This window comes from Ictalurus furcatus, chromosome 3, assembly GCF_023375685.1.
Source record: "Ictalurus furcatus strain D&B chromosome 3, Billie_1.0, whole genome shotgun sequence".
Classification (NCBI taxonomy): domain Eukaryota; kingdom Metazoa; phylum Chordata; class Actinopteri; order Siluriformes; family Ictaluridae; genus Ictalurus; species Ictalurus furcatus.
This window is the reverse complement of record NC_071257.1, coordinates 34100519-34120249: the sequence shown is the minus strand read 5'-3', so window position 1 is coordinate 34120249 and position 19731 is coordinate 34100519. Positions and strand designations below refer to the sequence as shown.

Below are 19731 nucleotides of genomic sequence, written 5' to 3'. Positions count from 1 at the left end.
TCTCCAAACAACATCTCCAAACATCACTGTCTCTAAACAACATCTCCAAACATCACTGTCTCCAAACATCACTGTCTCCAAACAACATCTCCAAACATCACCGTTTCCAAACAACATCATCTCCAAACATCACCGTCTCCAAACATCACTGTCTCCAAACAGCACTGTCTCCAAACATCACTGTCTCTAAACAACATCTCCAAACAACACCGTTTCCAAACAACATCACCGTCTCCAAACATCACCGTCTCCAAACATCACCATCTCCCAACAGCACTGTCTCCAAACAAAAGTTTTTCCAAACATCTCCAAACAACACCGTTTCCAAACAACATCACCGTCTCCAAACATCACCATCTCCCAACAGCACTGTCTCCAAACAAAAGTTTTTCCAAACATCTCCAAACAACACCATTTCCAAACAACATCACCGTCTCCAAACATCACCATCTCCCAAAAGCACTGTCTCCAAACAAAACTGTTTCCAAACAACACTATCTCTAAGCCACACCATTTCCAAACAACACCATATCCAAACCAGACCATCTCCAAACCACACCATCTCTAAGCCATACCGTCTGCAAACCAGGTCATAATAAAATCACACAAACTTCAAACCACACCATGTCCAAGCAACACTTTCTTGCCTGTGCAGTGGTAGCTCAGTGGTTATGGCACTGGTTGACTGGGTTACTGATCAGAAACTTGTGACCAAGCTGAAATTGTTGGGCCTTTAAGGAAGACCTTCAACTGTTGCACACAGATCAACTCCATCAACTTATTATGTGGCTTCTGGTAGTGACAAGCTACATCAGGACTAATGTAGAGGCTTCACAGTAATGGGGTGAATACCATCCCAACATACACTTCAACATTATGGGTTATTTTGTGGAACTTGATGGCTCCCTGGTGGTCTAGCCGCTAAGGATCCCATGCTCTCACCGCCATGGCTCGGGTTTGATTCCCGGGTATGGAACACCAGCCACTGGGGGTGGCACTCAATGCTGGTCCCAAGCCCGTATAAAATGAGAGGGTTGCATCAGGAAGGGTATCCGGCATAAAACCTGCGCCATAAAATACGCAGACCAGTGATCTGCTGTGGCGAACCGTCACAGGAGCAGCTGAAAGAACAACATCTTGTGACATACAATCAAAATGAAGTCACACTGGAGGGTGTGTTTCTTCGTCTTGGCTTCTTATTTATTCTCTTTGTGTTTAGTTTGTGAAAGGAAACAATCCGGAAACGTGTCGCTGATTGAATTGCTAATCTCTGTGTTAGCATGCAGACACTGCTTCAAAGCTGAACTTCGTGGTTTTCAGGAGTGACTCCGTGTCCACTAGGGAGACGATGTGATTTCTTTGTGTGTGTGTGTGTGTGTGTGATTTCTAAGACTGTGTGTGTGTGTGTGTGTGTTGGTCCAGCACTCTGAAATAACAAAGAAATGGAGTTTCACAACTGAACCCGCTGTGGGGATTTGTTTTTTTGTGTTTGTGTGTGTGTGTGTGTGTGTGTGTGTGTCTGTGTGTGTGTGTGTATGTGCGTATGTGTTTTTTTTTCCCGTCGTGAGCTTTGAATGTGTGTTTTGACTGATCAAACCGGCCTGTTAAATACACACAGATAAAACAAAATCGAGTCCACAGCTGAGTGTATAGTAAGGATTTGATTCCGTGTGTGTGTGTGTGTATGTGTGTGTGTGTGTGTGTGTGTACTTTTAAATGCCAAAAAGGCTGAGATATTGATTTAGACTTCTTCTCCCAGAAGTAGTGAAATCAAACAGTTGTTCTTGGTCAACTTTTGGATGCTGTTCTACTGCATTTAGTTAAACTGGACGAATCTGCTTTCTACAGTTCTTACATGATACGGGTGCAGTGCTACACACACACACACACACACCCACACACACACACACACACACACACACACACACTACACCACACACTGCAGTTTTTAATCTAGAAAGTGCCGTCATGGCCTTTCTTAGCTGCCAGGCTGCATTAACCATGATGCACTGGGAGGGAGGAGATTAGACGAGCACCGGGGTCAGGGATCGGCGGTTCTGCTCTAGGGCTCGTACCCATTGTGTTAAAAGGACCTGGTGTTGATTTAGACACATGCAGACACTCGTATATGTGAGTGCGTCAGAGATTCAAGCAAAGAGAAGGATTGTAGCTTGGGAGCAGATCGATACAACACACACACACACACACACACACACACACATATACACAGGGATCAGAAAACACAATCAATTAATACGAGTTGCAGCATGAATTATGGGATAGATGTGTGACAGGAAATCCTGTCGGGAGGATGAGCTTTCATGGTGCGCTTTCATCCGTAACCATCACCACTCTCGCCCCCATACTGTAGACGTGAGAGCGTGTCGAAACCTCACGATGCCTGCGTACACCGAGAACGTCTTTTATTTTTAATTACTATTCATGCCTAAGATAAACACTTCACACGGTGGAGCAGCGTTTTAGTTTTAGATTTAGAGAACATCCGAATGTTTTAAAATCGTTATTAAATCAAGGTCTCCCGATTTGATCGAGCGTTCTGTGAGGTTTGTAAAGCTGCTTTTTTTTCTTTCTTTTCAAGGACAGCTGCCTTTTTAAGTGAGCAGAAAAGAGCCGAGGTTCGTAAAAACGCCGCATTGTTGAATTCTCGAATCTCATCGGTACGGAGGTGCCGGTCGATTTTCTAGAACAGCAGCTCTGACAGTAGCGCAGCCGCACATCGCGGTTTTATGTTAACCATATGTTCTTTCATATGGTGACGTTTTAGGTAAGGAGATGTTTGCTGAACATTTATGGAAGGAGTCTCCAGTGTCAGCGCTTTGTAGCAGGGAGAGGTAAAGCTGTAACTTTGGTATTCATATCATCAACATCTAGGAATTCTTATGAGTGGGACTGTTTCATATGTGCACAGACGCCTACACACACACACACACACACACACACACACACACACACACACACTCCCGGAGTTCTCAGTCCCTTTCAATCAGCTTCAACTTGACCATCAACAGTCACCACCTCACCCACTGCTCTGACACATCATTGGCTGCTGGTTGCTATGGTGACTGGCCTGATTTGGACCGTGTGTGTGTGTGTGTGTGTGTGTGTGTCTCAGGCATTGAGGTGCTTGTTGTCTAAACCAACCTGTGTGAGGCGTAGGAGAGAAAGTCACTGTGAAGGCTCTCGGTGTAAGAAATAAAAGGCAGTTAGAGGCGCACAAAACATGCCACAATTAAAGAAACAGCTTGGTTAAAAAATAAATAAATGAAAACATTAATTAATTAATTAATTTTAAAATGTGGTTACCTAGCATCTAAGCTGACTTAAAAATATATATATATATTTTTTTATAAAGTAAAAGACCATGCATGTGTTTAAAATGTCTTTTATCTTTACTTTACATACAGATTAGTAACTGCAATATCAGTGAGACACAAAGTGGCTCCTCAATCACGGAACCACCCCCTTAGGCTCCGCCTCCCGATGTTTATAGGCAGAATGGTGTTGTTTGGAGCATATTTCTACTTTGGACTTTTATACTATCGCTGCTCTGTTGCAAAAGTCTTTATTGCAAAATAAAACTGTGGAACTTTACAATGTACTTCGAAGCCAGTATGTAGATGATTTATTTAGGCACGTATTTTAAAGGGAATATCGGCATTTACGCGTCTGTACCGCGTCCCTTTGCAAACGTTTTAAGTTTCATGTTTAATCTCTGACTCTCTAACTTCATTTTACGCGTCACATCATGTCCTCAACCGGCCATATGCCTCTTTTCCTCATGTGTCCGAACCACATCTCTTCTTCTCTCATCGCTACACAAGCTACGCCTCTCCAATTTGTAGACTAACCTGGGGTAGACTTTCTGAATTTATACTTCTGTTAGTGAAAAATCTGATCTAAAGACACTCCAATCACTCCGATCTGAAGATCAACCCTGTCTCCTGACTCGTCTTTGCCGAATTTCGAGCCACTTGGTGCCGTGATCCCGATGGCGCATTAAAGATACATTACTCTAGTAGCTCCATTATATGAGTAAAGAAGCTAATATTCAGCCGCGGTCATGTCTTGGCTGATTGATGTCACTTGGGGGATGTAGAAATTGATGAACTCGATTAATATTTGTGAAACGGTTGTATTTAATTCCATTCGAAGTCCGTTTTGTTGGATTTGCAGGACGTGTTTTGGATTTAGTCTGGAGCTGTAGCGACACGTCCGATATAAAACGCCTTTTGAAAGAATGGAGGAGATTTACAAGCAGCTGTCACACACCAGAGTATTATAAATAAGACTGGCAGTCCTGGCCTCACACACACACACACACACACACACACACTGTGCGCACGACAGAGGCGCAATCAGAGAGGCATAAACAGTCATTACAGCTCGGGATCGACTCTGTCATTCACTGTTGCTGTGAAAGAGCTGGCACAAAGCCCGGCCGTCATTTGCTCATCTATCTCCTGTCTGTCACCGGAGCCTCTCTTTGCTTGCAGGCTTGTTATCATGAGCTAAAATACACCCCTGAGGAAATTACAGTCATTTAGGCAGACTGAATGATAAGAACATACGAGATATTTTTCGGTAACAGTGAAAGCACACCCACGCATACAGACCTGCTTGACCTTTTAATGCCTGTGTTTAGCATTAAGTAGTAGGAGATACAAGAAAGCTGTGAGATCTGCGAGAAGTCTGTGTATGTCTTGCTTCACAGGATAAAGAAGCAGTCAGATCAAAAGTGACAGAAGACCAGTTTACGTCAGATTTGGAGATTTGGACGAGAGGAAACGAAACTTAAGCGTCAAACTAAATTCTTTAACCCCATGCATTTGCAAACATTATAGGACTGAGCTAAAAAAACATATATATATATATACAGATAGGGCACATGGTGTCTTAGCGGTTAGCACGTTTGCCTCACACCTCCAGGGTCGGGGATTCGATTCCCACCATGGCCCTGTGTGTGCGGAGTTTGCATGTTCTCCCCGTGCTGCGGGGGTTTCCTCCGGGTGCTCCGGTTTCCTCCCCCAGTCCAAAGACATGCACGGTAGGCTGATTGGCGTGTCCAAAGTGTCCGCAGTGTATGAATGGGTGTGTGAGTGTGTATGTGATTGTGCCCTGCGATGGATTGGCACCCTGTCCAGGGTGTACCCCGCCTTGTCCCCAATGCTCCCTGGGATATGCTCCAGGTTTCCCCGTGACCCTGAAGAAAGGATAAGTGGTATAGAAGATGGATGGATGGATGGATGGATGGATAAAAACGGATGCTGTAATAGATCTGTTCTATGTATCGAAGGTTCAATGACTCTACATTTCTAAATATGAACCGGTGGAGCTTCTCTGTTGTTGACTATACGATCACGTGCGCATGTATTTATCTAAATTATTGATCTGAAGGCGGCTCATAATTTCATCGATTATTTACCGTCGCTGGTCTGATTAGTGAAGTGGCTTCTACAAAAAAAAAAAAAAAAAAAAAAAAAACACCGACGGTGAAAATGTTTAAAGGTTTAACGGATGGAGAAATACGCAGTCAAGCTCAAAATCTCACGAGTCTGTAAACGCCTCCACAAAACAAAACAGTTCAAATTGACGGTGTTATTTATAGCCACGAAATGAATTATTAATGGTGACGCATTAAACGGTATTCGGTATACTGTCGGATGTTAATCGTTAAAAAAAGTGCAGTTGCTCATCGAGACCTTTTGAAAGCGATGGACCGTCATCAAATTATGGAAAAATGTTGGAAAGCCTATAAACAAAATGGGTAATTTAGTCAAATGAATAAAATAGTGACCCTGGAGCTATGAGGCAGCAACACTGCCCACTACACCGCTGTGCTGCCAAGTCCAGATTTTGATCAACAGTAATACAGTCGACTATTGATGAGGAGAACATCTGCATATGAGTCCTTTTTAGGAATTTAGGAGTGGTGGGATTGTTATATACAGATGTATTTCTTGGATGTCGGTCTGAAGGGACGGTGTATCATTCTGCAAATGGACTTTTATAGATACTTCATCTTTCTGTGAGTGAATAGAAGTGCTGTGCCTTGAGGGATGCCTCTCCTGCACTTCTCTGAGTAAACCTGAATGTGAATTATGATGTCAGATGATATTAGTGCAGCTCTTCCTATTTGTAGCCTCAGTGACTGTCGCAGTCCATTTTTCTAAAATCTCCCCTCCCTCTCTCTCTCTCTCTCTCTCTCTCTCTCTCTCTCTCTCTCTCTCTCTCTCTCTCTCTCTCTCTCAGTTTGGTGGCCACAAAGGACCCTGAAAGTCCTCGGGGGAGAGCCGTACCCATGTCTCCGTCAGACTTTCTGGACAAGCTCATGGGAAGGACCTCGGGCTACGACGCCAGAATTAGACCCAACTTCAAAGGTACGGCTTAAAACCTGTTCGAACAAGCGTCTTATATTTTTCCTCATCGTTTCAGTCACGTTCACGGTTTCCTGTCATATACACCAAACCGACAGTTTATCAGTTCCACCTACCATATATGACACTTTTAAGAGTACAGTTACGGAATAGACAAAGTATTGGTACTCTCTATCCCATCTATCCATTGAAAGTGATGCCACTGCAGCTTACTTCTGGACAAATGAAAAAATATGACAAATCCGGTTTTAGCCTAAACCGGGTCTTTCTGGTTGTAACAGACTTTGACACCCTTTAAGAAACTATAAATATTTCACCAATAAGGATGTGCCAAAGCCATATCTCCCTGCAGTTCTTGCCTGGTTTCACACTGAAGCAAAGCAGGGTTAAGCCTGGCCTGTACATGGATGGGGGAAACTAAGGTTGCTGCTGGAAGTGGTATTAGTGAAGCCAGCAGGGGGTGCTCACCATGTGGTCTGTGTGGGTCCTAATGCCCCAGTATATAAACGGGGACAGTGTACTGTAAAAACGACACCGTCTTGCGGATGAGACATTAAACTGAGGTCCTGACTCTCTGTGGTCATTAAAAATCCCAGGACACTTCTTGTAAAGAGTAGGGGGGTGTCCTGGTGAAATTCCCCCATTGGCCTTTCTCTATCACGGCCCCCTAATAATTCCAATCCCTGAATTGGCTACATCACTCTCCTCCTCTCCATTAATAACTGGTGTGTGTTTTGGGCGTCCTGGTGCACTATGGCTGCCGTCGCATCATCCAGGGGGATGCTACACACTGGTTGTGGTTGAGGAGATCCCCTCCCCACGTACTACTATATGTAGAGTGTCTAGAAAAGTGCTATATAAATGTAAGGAGTTGTTAATTATGTGTATATGTCTCCATACATTCTTTAATTTTGCATAGGCTATATTACCGCAAAGATCATGCTAGTTAACAAATGCAGTGGTGAAAAAGGCCGCCGCACACATTATTGGCTTCTAGTGAAAGAGAAATTCCAAGTTTGTCTTCAATCCATGTAATATTTAATTACTGCCATATTTCCTAAACACCAGGCCTAGTATCTTAGCATGACAACCAACCAGCATAAGGGTAGATAAGGGTCAGATACATCAATAGCAAGTGTATTTTGGGTTTCAGTGGAAAGCCTGTAGTTTTCAGAACTATTTGTAGTAGAAAATGTCAAAATTCACTATGTGAAGGATTCTCTGAGACCCCCACACATGGTAAAAGGTCTGCACTTATATAGCACTTTTTTAACCTTAGCAGTTCTACAAAGCACTTTACACTGGTTCCCATTCACCCATCCACCAATGGGAGCAACTTTGGGGTTCAGTGTCTTGCCCAAGGACACTTTGGTATGTGGAGGCATGTGGAGTGGGAATCCAACCACCAACCCTACGATTAATGGGCAACGCACTCTATCACCTGAGCCACAGCTGCCCACATATGTCCCTAGTCTAATTGGCTTCCAGTCAAAACGTATTTCCAAGTTCAGATTGTCCTAAATATCAGGCCTGGTGTATTAGAGTGCCAACAAACCTTCATAATCTCATAATATGAAGGATTTTCTGAGACATATAATCTGGTTTAACTGGCTTAACATACAATCTGGTTAACCTGGTTTAACTGGCTTCTTGTGAACAAGTCCTTTCAGGTTCTTCAGTTTATTCACCAGTCACCTCCACGTCTCTGAAACACCAGGTCTGATATATTAGCCTAGACAGATAAGGTTGAAGATCATTTTTTTTTCACCTGTGGTTTTCTGTTGAAAAGGTAGAAAGGTTGCAAGGTGAAGGATTTTCTGAGGCTGGCACACATACTGTATATCCCTGCTTTTATTGGCTTCAGGTGAAGTGCTTCCAGGTTACTCAGTTTGCCTTAAATAAAGAATTTTCTTCTATTCATGTTACCTTCACATCTCCTAAACACCAAGTTTTGCATAGTAGACTTCCACCGGAGTGTGAGCCAGCACTGAGCCACATACCCATCACTCAATACCTATTTGATAGGGTGTATTCATACACAGAAGCTTGAACATCTGGTTTTGAAGTATCAATGTGTAGTTTTGGGGTTTTGGATAGTTTGATCCAGTGGAATACTAAAGAAATGACGTGATGAAGGTTGTGTAAGACAGGCTAGTGCAAGACATGCTTGGCAAGGAGCCAAGTCAGCTGCAATCATTACAATTATCTAATAATGCTAAGCTAATCTAATCTAGATGAGCTGCATTCATGAAGTAGTACATGTTTATTCCTATCCCTAATTAGAAGGATATCGCAGAGTATGTCCCCTCCATCCAAAAAAGATATGTATTGCTTAAAAATGACTTGTAGTACAGTATCTTGTTGTAAACCGAACTTGTTTCATAACCATACACGACAGCGAATGACAGAACTCGTTATAATTTACTCTCTTGTTGTGTGTTCATGTGTAATAGCATAACAGCCGCCAGGAAAGTGGATTCCAGCAGCAATTATCTGTCACATTTCTAATTACACAAACTGGCCTAAGACATGAATGGATTGATTTCTAACGAAACTTTTTCTCTAGGTCCACCTGTGAACGTGTCCTGTAACATATTCATCAACAGTTTCGGCTCCATCGCTGAGACGACGATGGTGCGTATTCTGCCTTTTCTCAGAGAGTGTCGTGCAGTTTCATTCAAGCATATATATACGAGAGTGAAATACTGTATTGAAATCACTGACTACGTTTACACGGACAGCAGTATTCTAATGATTGAGCTTATTCTGATTAAGACGTATAATATTGTGATTAAGGTGTTTACATGAGTCGCTTTTAGAATATTCCTTTCATGTGATAGAACGTAGATGGATTAACGTCACACGTCATTACGTCCCCGCGCCACGCCGTCCGACGTTCCCTCCGGAATTTCACGTATCGACATATAGTTGGTCTTCGTTATGGAAACGTATATAGTTTTGGGTGTTTTTATTTTTAATTTTACGAAAGCTTCAAGTGCAGTTAATTATTTGTCATGTTATACATGTAAATAGACGACTGCTTGAAGCCGTGGGCTGCGTCCCAAACCGCGTACTTACCGTCTATATAGTATATAGAGATACATGTATTTCTCCTACTATATAGCAGGCAAGTACGCGGTTTGGGACGCAGCCGCGCTCTCTTGTTTGCCGTCAAACGGTTGAGAGCTGCCGTGTGTGGACGTGTCCTGTCGCACAATGCGGTGAAAACTCCCACACGACGTTAATAGTGTGACTAAGGTGTGTACGTGTCTGTAACGCACGTCGATAACGCGACTAAAACAGGAATACTCCACACGTCTTAATTCCATTTGTGTTTACTCCGAGTATGACTTTAATCAGATTAAGGTCATCCATAATCTCTGTTTACATGCTAGTGTCTTAATCAGAGTATCGTCTTAATCGGGTTCATATCGGATTATCGTTGTCCGTGTAAACCTACTGACCGAGAACGGCTGGCGATATAACGCAGCCTTTTGCGAATGTAAAGCTGACACTTTAAGCTTTCCGACGTCTTACAGGACAGAGGAGTTTACACTTTACAGTTTCTCATAAACGTGACGAGACGAGACGTAACTATAAACGGATCAAATGTATTACGTCATTCTTTAATGACTAACAACTGTCGTTTTTTGCAAATCCCTGCTTCATCACACCTCCCCATCGCTGATTACTTTCCTAGAACCGCATGCCCCAAGTGTTTTATTCCTTACATACAGTAATTATCTGACTTTTAAATGATTAAGCGTATTGTTTAATGTTGGGCGTTTGCTGCGCATTTAAAACCCTGGAACGTCAAAAACAAATTACAGCTATACAGGAGATAATTACAGCCCTGTTGTAATGCAGAAGACGCTCACAGCTCGTGTCATGTGTATTTTTTCCTTACAGCCAGAGCACAGTGCTTCACACTTTGCTCCTGGAGAGTCGTCGTGTTGCCCCGAACTCCATCTCCTCTGACCTGATGAATTAACTGAGTCAGGTTAAGTTATTAACAGAGAAGCCAGACCATAATCAAGTTTGAACTAAATGACACAGGATGCTGAAGAGATGCTAATCACCGTAATACACTGTGATTTGTTAATATGACTATTGTGGTCATATCTCAATTCAATTCTTTTTTATTTGTGTAGCGCTTTTTACAATGGTCATTGTCTCAAAGCAGCTTTACAGAAATATGTAAACACAGGATACAGATTTTAAGTGTGTGAATTTATCCGAACTGAGCAAGCCGGTGGCGACGGTGGCGAGGAAAAACTAGGTAAGACTGTACGTTGCGTAAAAGAAAATCTACTCAGGGTACGCTTGAGTAAACAAATACGTTTTAAGCCTGGACTTAAACACCGAGACTGTGTCTGAGTCCCGAACACTAATTGGAAGACTATTCCATAACTGTGGGGCTCTATAAGAGAAAGCTCTCACCCCTGCTGTAGCCTTCGCTATTCGAGGTACCGTCAGATAGCCTGCACTTTTTGATCTAAGTAGGCCTGGTGGATCATAGAAAACCAGAAGTTCGCTCAGGTACTGTGGCGCGAGACCGTTTAGTGCTTTATAGGTCAATAATAGTATTTTAGAATCAATGCAAGATTTCACTGGGAGCCAATGCCAGCTGGGATGCTATTTAGCGCTTGTAACTCTTAAAAACGTCAACGTTTCATCATTTTATAAGCATTGAATCGAAGACAACATGCATTTAAGCATTACCAATGCGTTAACCATCAATCCCTCGTTTCCATTTCTTTGCTGCTACAGTATTTTGCGCATAAGGTTAGGTTTGTAGCACAATTAGCTAATACACAGCATGTGGTTGACTAGCATCCATGCTAACAGCATGAGAACATTTAAGGACGTTCTAATGATTTACTGAAAATGTATATATATATATATTTTTTAGTTAATCATTGACTTTCAATCGTTTGTCGTGCAGGGTTGTAGTTTTATCAGTGAATCTCATGATATCGTTGAAACTAAAGAAAACAGATCGCGAGAACTTACTTTTCTTCTTCACAATGATCTTCAGGAAATTTCGATGGTGCAACTTCCTGTTGGAATATTCCAAACATTTCATAGGGGTCAACAAGGTTACACATTATACAGTGTAACAATTTTATCCATTTTTCATAATCTATAGTCGTGAAAAAGGATGATTTATGCGTGGGATGTTCGACAGATTTACGCATTCACGCAAAATATTACGATGTTTTGAAGTATTTTGATGATGATATCATATGAAGTTGAGTTGTTTAGTCGTTTGGGACAGGCAAAAATGCTGTTTTTTCTAAGAGCTGGGGGATTTATTACTGTTTTTAAGTGGTTTATCTGAAAGCCTGTGAGGTCTAGGCCACTTGATGTAACTCTCAAACCTCGCCTTCTACGCATTATCCTCGGATTATATGCTCAGCTGCATATTGCTTTGGATTAAAGTGTCTACCGGATGAATGAATGAATGTGTGTACAGCCAAGCGTGCATTCCCTTATAGAGGAGGAATGGGAAAGAATAAATAAATAAAAGCAGATGTGCTCAGATGACATCTGTATGAGTCTTAGATTTTTTTTTTTTTTTTTCTAAGCCAACTCCTGCCTTTTCAAGGTAAAACAATGAATGTTTGCAGTGTACTGTATAAATATCTAAAATGATATATAATTCCGTAAAAAAAAAATAATTAATGATTAAAATATTTCAAGGTAAAGCTACTCCAAAGAGAGACCAAAAACAACAATAAAAATATGAAAAAAAAAAAAAAAGAAAGTTAATGTCTTATATTTCTAACTCAACAGATGCTTGGCACCTCTCTCTCTCTCTCTCTCTCTCTCTCTCTCTCTCTCACAATCCTATCTCTGACTTAATTGTATTTTGTATAAGGAAACTTGCTCTAAAGTAATTAAATCTGCCGAGGCTGCTCTCTCTGCTCCAAAAGAACTAATCAAGATTAACAAATTCACATACAGATGATATATTCAGGATAAACAGCTTGTCCTGAAAGGAAACATTTAACAGTAGTAGTATACATCTACATTCAACTCCAAAAGTATTGGCATGCTTTAAAAGGACAAAATAATGGCGTTTTCACATATAGTTCATTTTAAAAGAACCAAACACAGTTCATTTAAAGTGAATCAGAAAGAGACCCGGTCGAACGTGAGCTCAATCCTTTTGGTGTTTACAATACAGTGGACTCCAAAGAGAACCCGGTTATTTGTTTTTTTGGTCTTCTTCAGCAATGAAATGATCTCGGAGCCTTTCTTGTTCACGCCACAACTTCATAAGAACTCAGACCAGAGCTTGCACCCAAAATTTCATCCAATCCGTCGTAGAAGAGACAGGAACCCTTCATTTCAGCGCAATCTCCACTTCGACGCATTCTGTCACGGGTGCTCGTGTACTTCTGTCGTAGTTTTTATTCGCTTTTACCCGGCATTGTAGCGCTGTTCTGTTATAACCTCTTTCCTTCATTTTTCGAGAAAACAAAAGAAACACTTTTACGTTGAGGATAGTTGGCGTTTAATGCACTCGTCTGTCCAAATTTCAAGAAGTGCGCAGCTTTCCTCCTGAGACCACACACGACCCCGCGTCCTGACATGGTGAAAAGTGTTGTTTTCAGCCGTGACGGAACACGGCTGCGGGTACGGCAAGCCTCCAGGTACGCCTGTCGAAACGAGACGCGAAGTAGACCGGGACCTCATTGCTTTCACATATCACGAAGAAATCGAACCACAAACGGACCCACAAACGAACCGTACACTTTTGGGTCCTTTTAGGAGGGTCTGAGATCACGTGGTTTGTTCACATATACACGCTGAACCGCTCTGAGAGCGTTTGGAGCGCTCAAACGAACCAGGTGTGGAAACACCCTAAGATTGATATTGCATACTATTGTATGTAATAGTAACAGTATTTTCTCTCATCATTATGAACACCCCAAAAGAGCATTGCAAATAAGCGCAAATAAATCATCGCGTTGTATATCACTCCCAAAGAGCTCTCTTGTAAACTGTCAACTGTAAAGTTCTGTCACTGAGTGACGTAGTGCATACAAAACCAGAGACAGATGGTTGACGGTAAAAAAAGAAAAAGAAAAAAGAACCTCAGTGCTGCTTTTCCCTGTAGGGAACACGTCGTCTGATATTAATAGAGTAGGGGTACCGATCATTTGGAAAACACTGTACAGAAATGTTTTAAAAGACGTTGTAAGACACAACTGATATCATTTCCTACTTTGTTCTTTCCATGCATAATGATCATTTGTATATATTTCTTTATCCTCGCCTTGATGAAGGGTGCCAATAATTTTGGGCACTATGTCATATATAGAATATAAGATAAACAGGGTTTATTTATTCATTTTGTTTGACTAATAATCCTACGTTGTTGTTTTCTTTTCCACTTTTTTTTATGAGGTTAGCATACAGATTGACCTTTATCATAATGTTACATAAAATGCAAAAAAAAAAAAAAAAAACCAATGATGAAATGTTGCTCCTTTCCAAACATAGTAAACTGATTTTTCTTCAAATCGAATCATTTAAAACCTACTCCAACGTCTATACGAGTCATTTAAGCAACGTATTGTGCTGTTGCGAGCGCTTTTTCTCAGGTCCGCCGTGTACGTTGCAGAAGTAAAGAGAACAGTGGGCTCTAAGCTCCCTGTCTGCCCCATATGCCACATTTAGATTACTGAAGAGCTTTTCTTTTTGAAGACCCAGGCCATGTCCATCTGTAATCAGCTGAGCTTCATTCAGACTCGCTGTTGGTGATGTAATCACAGCAAAGTGGAGCTGTGCATCACCGCATCACTGAACTCTCTCGAGTTCCCCACAGGCCAGGACTGACCATCATGCTCCTCACACATGTACAGATTACATCATTTCACTTCTTAAACGCGTCCTTCTGAGTCCTTTTGGAGGCTTTGATGACAACTTTTTGTGCAAGAAAAGGATAGTGAGCCAAAGATATTAACAATCCGTAAATTTATTTGGTTTAAAAGAAACTTTTATTTATTTATTTATTTATTTATTTATTTATTCATTTATTTATTTATTTATTCATTCATCCGTCTTCAGTAAGTGCGTAGTGTGGGTCAGGGTCACGGTGGATCCTGGAAACTTTAGACAAGATGCCAGTCCATCACCATCCATCACATATTCACACACTCTTTCATACTTAGGGACTGTTAGACTAGTCAGGCCGCCCTAGTGGACATTTTGGGAGGTGGGAGGAACCTGGGGAACTTGGAGGATACTGACATGAAAATCAAAGACACGGTAACTTAGGATCAACCTTAGGATCTTAGGATCCTAAGACACAGTAGCTTAGGATCGACCCCAGAGTTATGAGGTGGCAATGCTACCTGCTACACCAATGTGCTGCCCTTAGTTAATTAGTTAGTTAGTTAGTTAGTTAGTTAATTTGTTCGTTCTGAGGTCTAACGCCATTTTCTTTCCAAACAGTTTCTTTTCGATGTATTTCAATGCTTTAATTTAATTGAAAAGCTTACAGCTTAAACTGAATATCTTTATCTTATGAATTATGCGGTTATACGAAAATACTACATGCTGGAGTGGTTACCTCTCAGAAGTCTCGGAATATTTTGGCATTACGGCGACGGACAGAAGTGTTTCATTCCGCTTATATAACAGTGATTTCCCAATGATCGCGATGTTTAAAGTGTTAACGAGCGACACATCCATGAGACTATTTATCGCGAGACTGTCAGGTCCTGTTTTCACTTACGCTACAGCAGTGGTAAACATTTCCTTCACCTTTTTTTCAATGCAGCTTGTCATTTCACTGAGAAACTTGAAAACCTCCTCTGCTTTCTTGAGCTGGGAAACTCTGTAAAGGAGATGGTAGATGGTCTTATGTAGCGCTTTTTTAACCTTAGCGGTCCTTTACACTGGTTCTCATTCACACACACACACACTCACACACCAATGGTAGCAGAGCTGCTACGCAAGGCGCTAGCGTGCCATTGGGAGCAGCTTGGGGTTCAGTGTCTTGCCCAGGGACGCTTCGGCATGTGGAGTCACGTGGGCCGGGAATCGAACCGCCAACCCTACGATTAGTGTTGGTGCGGCTCTACCACCTGATCCACAGCCGTCCTAAAGCACCGTAACTGTTACAAAGCACTGACACCTGAGGCTCCCTGTTATATAAACCTCTCCTAACAGAAAACTTCACCACACCATTTTTCTTTGTTAAACAACACATTTTTTTTAAATACGTTTATTATTAGTCTTAGATTATGTGGCGCGCCTGCTTTACAAATCCCTCTGTATGAGCTGTTAGTATAGAAGAAAAAAGTGCAATAACTTCCAGTTACAGCTGGAGATACTGTCCGAGGGCTATTGTACAAAAATAATGCGCTCCTTCGGACCAATCAGATTTGAGAACCGAAGAGCGCTGTGGTGTAATCTTGGTTCAGAAGCTCAGAGGTTTGAGGTCATTGCACTGGGCGTCTCCTATATTTCATCTTTAAGATCCATTCATGGCCTAAAGAGACAATTTCTACTTGTGACATGAATCTTATTGAAGAATGTGCTTCAGCATAAATGCATATACGTACAGATTGACATTATTGATCATTTATAGACTGTCCAACACTAGTAACCTTGAGAAAGGCTAGCATTGAAGAAACTCTCCTAAACTGGTGTCGGCTTTGCTGCTTGCGGTGATCTCGTCCGCTGTTTCATCGGATTTACGTATTTGCCGAAATTATGAGAGCACTCGTGAAAGATTTATCGGATCTTGTCACGACTGGACATTTCTACATACCGTTTAATTGCGCTGAAACATCTCCAGAGCGTGTAGATCGATGTTTAAACCAGATTACCACTGACTCCTCGTCGTCCTCGTGGAATGTTCTGGAAATCTCCCAGCGCCTCTGCCAGACCGCTACGGTGCTGAAAATTCAATAGAAGATATTCAATCCGAGGAGCTCGGCTCAGATCTCGGAGTGCTGCGGAGTGTTAATGAGGACCGGGTCACGGTTAGTCTGGATAAAGTTTCTGATTAAAGGTTAAAAGTTCAGCTGAATAGATTCGCTAAGAACCAGCTTGGTTTAATTGGCCGAGTTGGCTGACGGTGCTGTGCTCTTTGATGGAATGATGTGAATACCGATGCTGCTAATGACTGTAACAATACGGCTGAGACGATTCCTGAACGACATCAGAGAATCGAGTGGCATTTCATCGCATTTGAGGTTTATGAACGCAGGCTTGAGCGCTAGCATAACGATGGTCAGATTAAAAATCTTCCGAAACTCTGGAACTACCGAGTCCGATACAAATGAACTGAGCTTTGCAAAAAGACTAATTTGACAGGAAGTACTGAAGTTACTCTTAAATCAAATCTTAGAGCAAAAGGGTGCTCTAATAAGTACTAAAGATGAAGGGGTTGAATAATTTTGAGACTGGAGAAGTCATTATCATTTGGTGAAACCACTTGAAACATTGGTTGTGTTGAACTATTTCAATTGCTTTTGTTTGATTGATTTGGATTGCAACTGTATAAAGCAGAACGAGGCACAGACATCTGAGTGTTAAGAAGTCTGAATAAAAGTGCACCAATACCAATCATCAGTCATCTTACCTGAGCAGGTTCAAGATAATTATCTAAATAACACAAGTTATTGTGAAGGGGATTGTGAAACCGCACAGATTAGCATTAGCATACGCGGATCATTAGCGCCACAGGGTGACAGTCATTAGAAATGTAATTTTTTTATCTGAGGAGACATTTGGCGATGTGTGTCAAACAGTGCAGGAAGCAGATTTGGATGTTACACAGCAAAACACTTTACTCTGAGTGCTTGGCCTGGTTTATACTTCGCACAGACACTCCTGCGTACTTTATGTACATCTGGAGGATTAAAAGCTACAGCCACAAGATGGCACATCAGAGTCAAAAAACATCCCTTCTGACAAGCGGGTTTCCAAGTCGAACCGAACAATGTTTCACGCTTTCATGCACAGCGATGTTTAATACACTGACAAGCTCTGTTTCTCTTAAAACGTCCCACCGTCGCTGCGGTTGTTGTCATGCGCCGAGTCTCAAATCGAAAACTCTGACTTTTGACAGATCTTGAAGATCCAGAAGCCTGGTACGCACAACAGAGCTCCGTGTGGTTCGTATGATGTTACCATAAAAGGTAAAGCCGTTAGTGTTTGAATTCAATAACGGGCTAGAACAGTACACAAGTATACAATTTAAGACACAGCGCTACTGTAGCTGGTGTGTACGGTGTCACATGGTGCAATACTGCCCCCACCATTTACGTTGGTATTGCACTACACAGACACACAGCGTCAATTTCTGAGGACGTGCACAAGTGATGCTCCAAACAACCATAGGATATGTGCGGCAGCTATTTTGTGAGTTAAAAGCCAGTGTAATTCAGGTTTTAGGGACTTGAAATCAGTTGTTGATGAGCTGAAATGTTTCACTCCGTCTCCGACAAAGAACTGCTCAGCTTTAAACACACTCACGGGGGAACATGACTATCATGAGAGTGCTTTATCATCAGTCATGGCATTTACAAATGATAATAGAACTGTATTATCTCTTAATGCTTGACTTGATCCACCAATAAGTAAAATTAAGTATGTAGTTTGTTTTAAATTTTTTTTTACTTCATGCAGATCAGAAATGGTTTTAAATGGAAAAAGGAAATTGTATCTCTATTATACATACAGTATTAGCTACAAGAACATAGAATCGGATTTGGAAATCTCATGAACACATATTTTATTCACAACAGAACATAGAAAACATGTCAAATGTTTAAACTGAGGAAATGTACCATTTAAAGAAAAAAAATAAGGTAACGTTGAATGCGAAAGCCGTAACACGTCTCAAATAAAGTTGGGACGGGGCAACAATAGGCTGGAAAATAAGTGTTAGTAAAAAGAAACAGCTGGAGGTTAATTGTGAACAGGTCAGTGAGATGATTGGGTATAAAAAGAGGATCTTTTTGAGGCTGAGTCTTTCAGAAGTAAAGATGGGAGAGAGGTTCACCAATCTGCGAAAAACTGCGTCTACAATTTGTGGAACAATTTCAGAATAATGTTCCTGAATGTAAAATTAAATGTAAAATAAAAGACTATGAATATCTCATCATCTACAGGACGTAATATCATCAAAAGATTCCGAGAATCTGGAAAAATCTCTGTGCGCAAGGGACGAGGGTGAAAATCAATATCGCATGCCCGTGATCTTCGTCCCTCAGACGGCACTGCATTAAAAACAGGCCTGATTCTGTAATGGAAATCACTGCATGGACTCAAACACCTCCAGAACTCACTGTCTGTGAACACGGTTCACCGTGCCGTCCACAAACGCTGGTTAAAGCGCCGTCATGCAAAGAAGAAGACATATGTGAACATGATCCAGAAACGCCGCCGTCTTCTCCGGGCCCAAGCTCATTTAAAATGGACCGAGGCGAAGTGGAAAACTGTTCTGTGGTCAGACGAATCCAAATTTGAAATTCTTTTGGGAAACCATGGACACCGTGTCCTCTAAACTAAAGAGGACTAAAGAGGAGAGGGACCATCCGGTTTTTTACCAGCGCTCAGTTCAAAAGCCTGCATCTCTGATGGTACGGCGGTGTATTAGTGCCTAAGGAATGGGCAGCTTGCACATCTGGAAAGGTTTCATCAATGCTGAAAGGTATATACAGATTTTCGAGCAACATACTGTATTGCTTCATCCAGATTCCATCCCATCTTTACTTCTGAAAGACTCCGCCTCTCTAAGATACTTTTTATTTTGGGTTTTATACCCAATCATCTTACTGACCTGTTTCCAGTTAACCTAATTAGTTGTAAAATGTTCCCCCAGCTGTGTCTTTTAGTAACGCTTACTTTTCCAGTCTTTTGTTGCCCCCGTCCCAACTTTTTTGAGACGTGTTGCAGCCATCAAATTCAAAATTACCTTCTTTATTTTTCCCCTTAAAATGGTATATTTCCTCAGTTTAAACATTTGATATGTTCTATTGTGAATAACATATGAGTTTAAGAATTACAAATCATTGCATTCTGGTTGTTTTTTTTTTTTTTTTACACAGCGTCCCAACTTTTTTGGAATTTGGGTTGTAAATAAACAAAGTGACATCAACTATGACATCTGGCAGAGTAATAACAGACTATAACCTGGGAAATAAGCACATTTACATTGTTAAATCTTGCCCCTATACATCTGAGTGATCTCGTCAGAAGGTGTTGATTAATTATCTCTAACAGCAGCTAGATCTCGGTTATCGTTTCTATAGTAACAGCTCGTTCACAGAGACTCATGTGGCGGACGCTCCATGTAAACAGATTC

General features: G+C 41.5%; 1 protein-coding gene across 1 annotated transcript in view; it reads left to right on the top strand.

Annotated features, from left to right (window-relative positions):
• glra3 (glycine receptor, alpha 3) overlaps window positions 1–19731 on the top strand; it is a 76700-nt gene that overhangs the window by 20251 nt on the left and 36718 nt on the right. The window contains exons 2-3 of the mRNA XM_053622133.1: window positions 6271–6398; window positions 8962–9029. Coding sequence (XP_053478108.1) covers window positions 6271–6398; window positions 8962–9029 — 196 coding nt within the window. The remainder of the gene's footprint in view (window positions 1–6270; window positions 6399–8961; window positions 9030–19731) is intronic.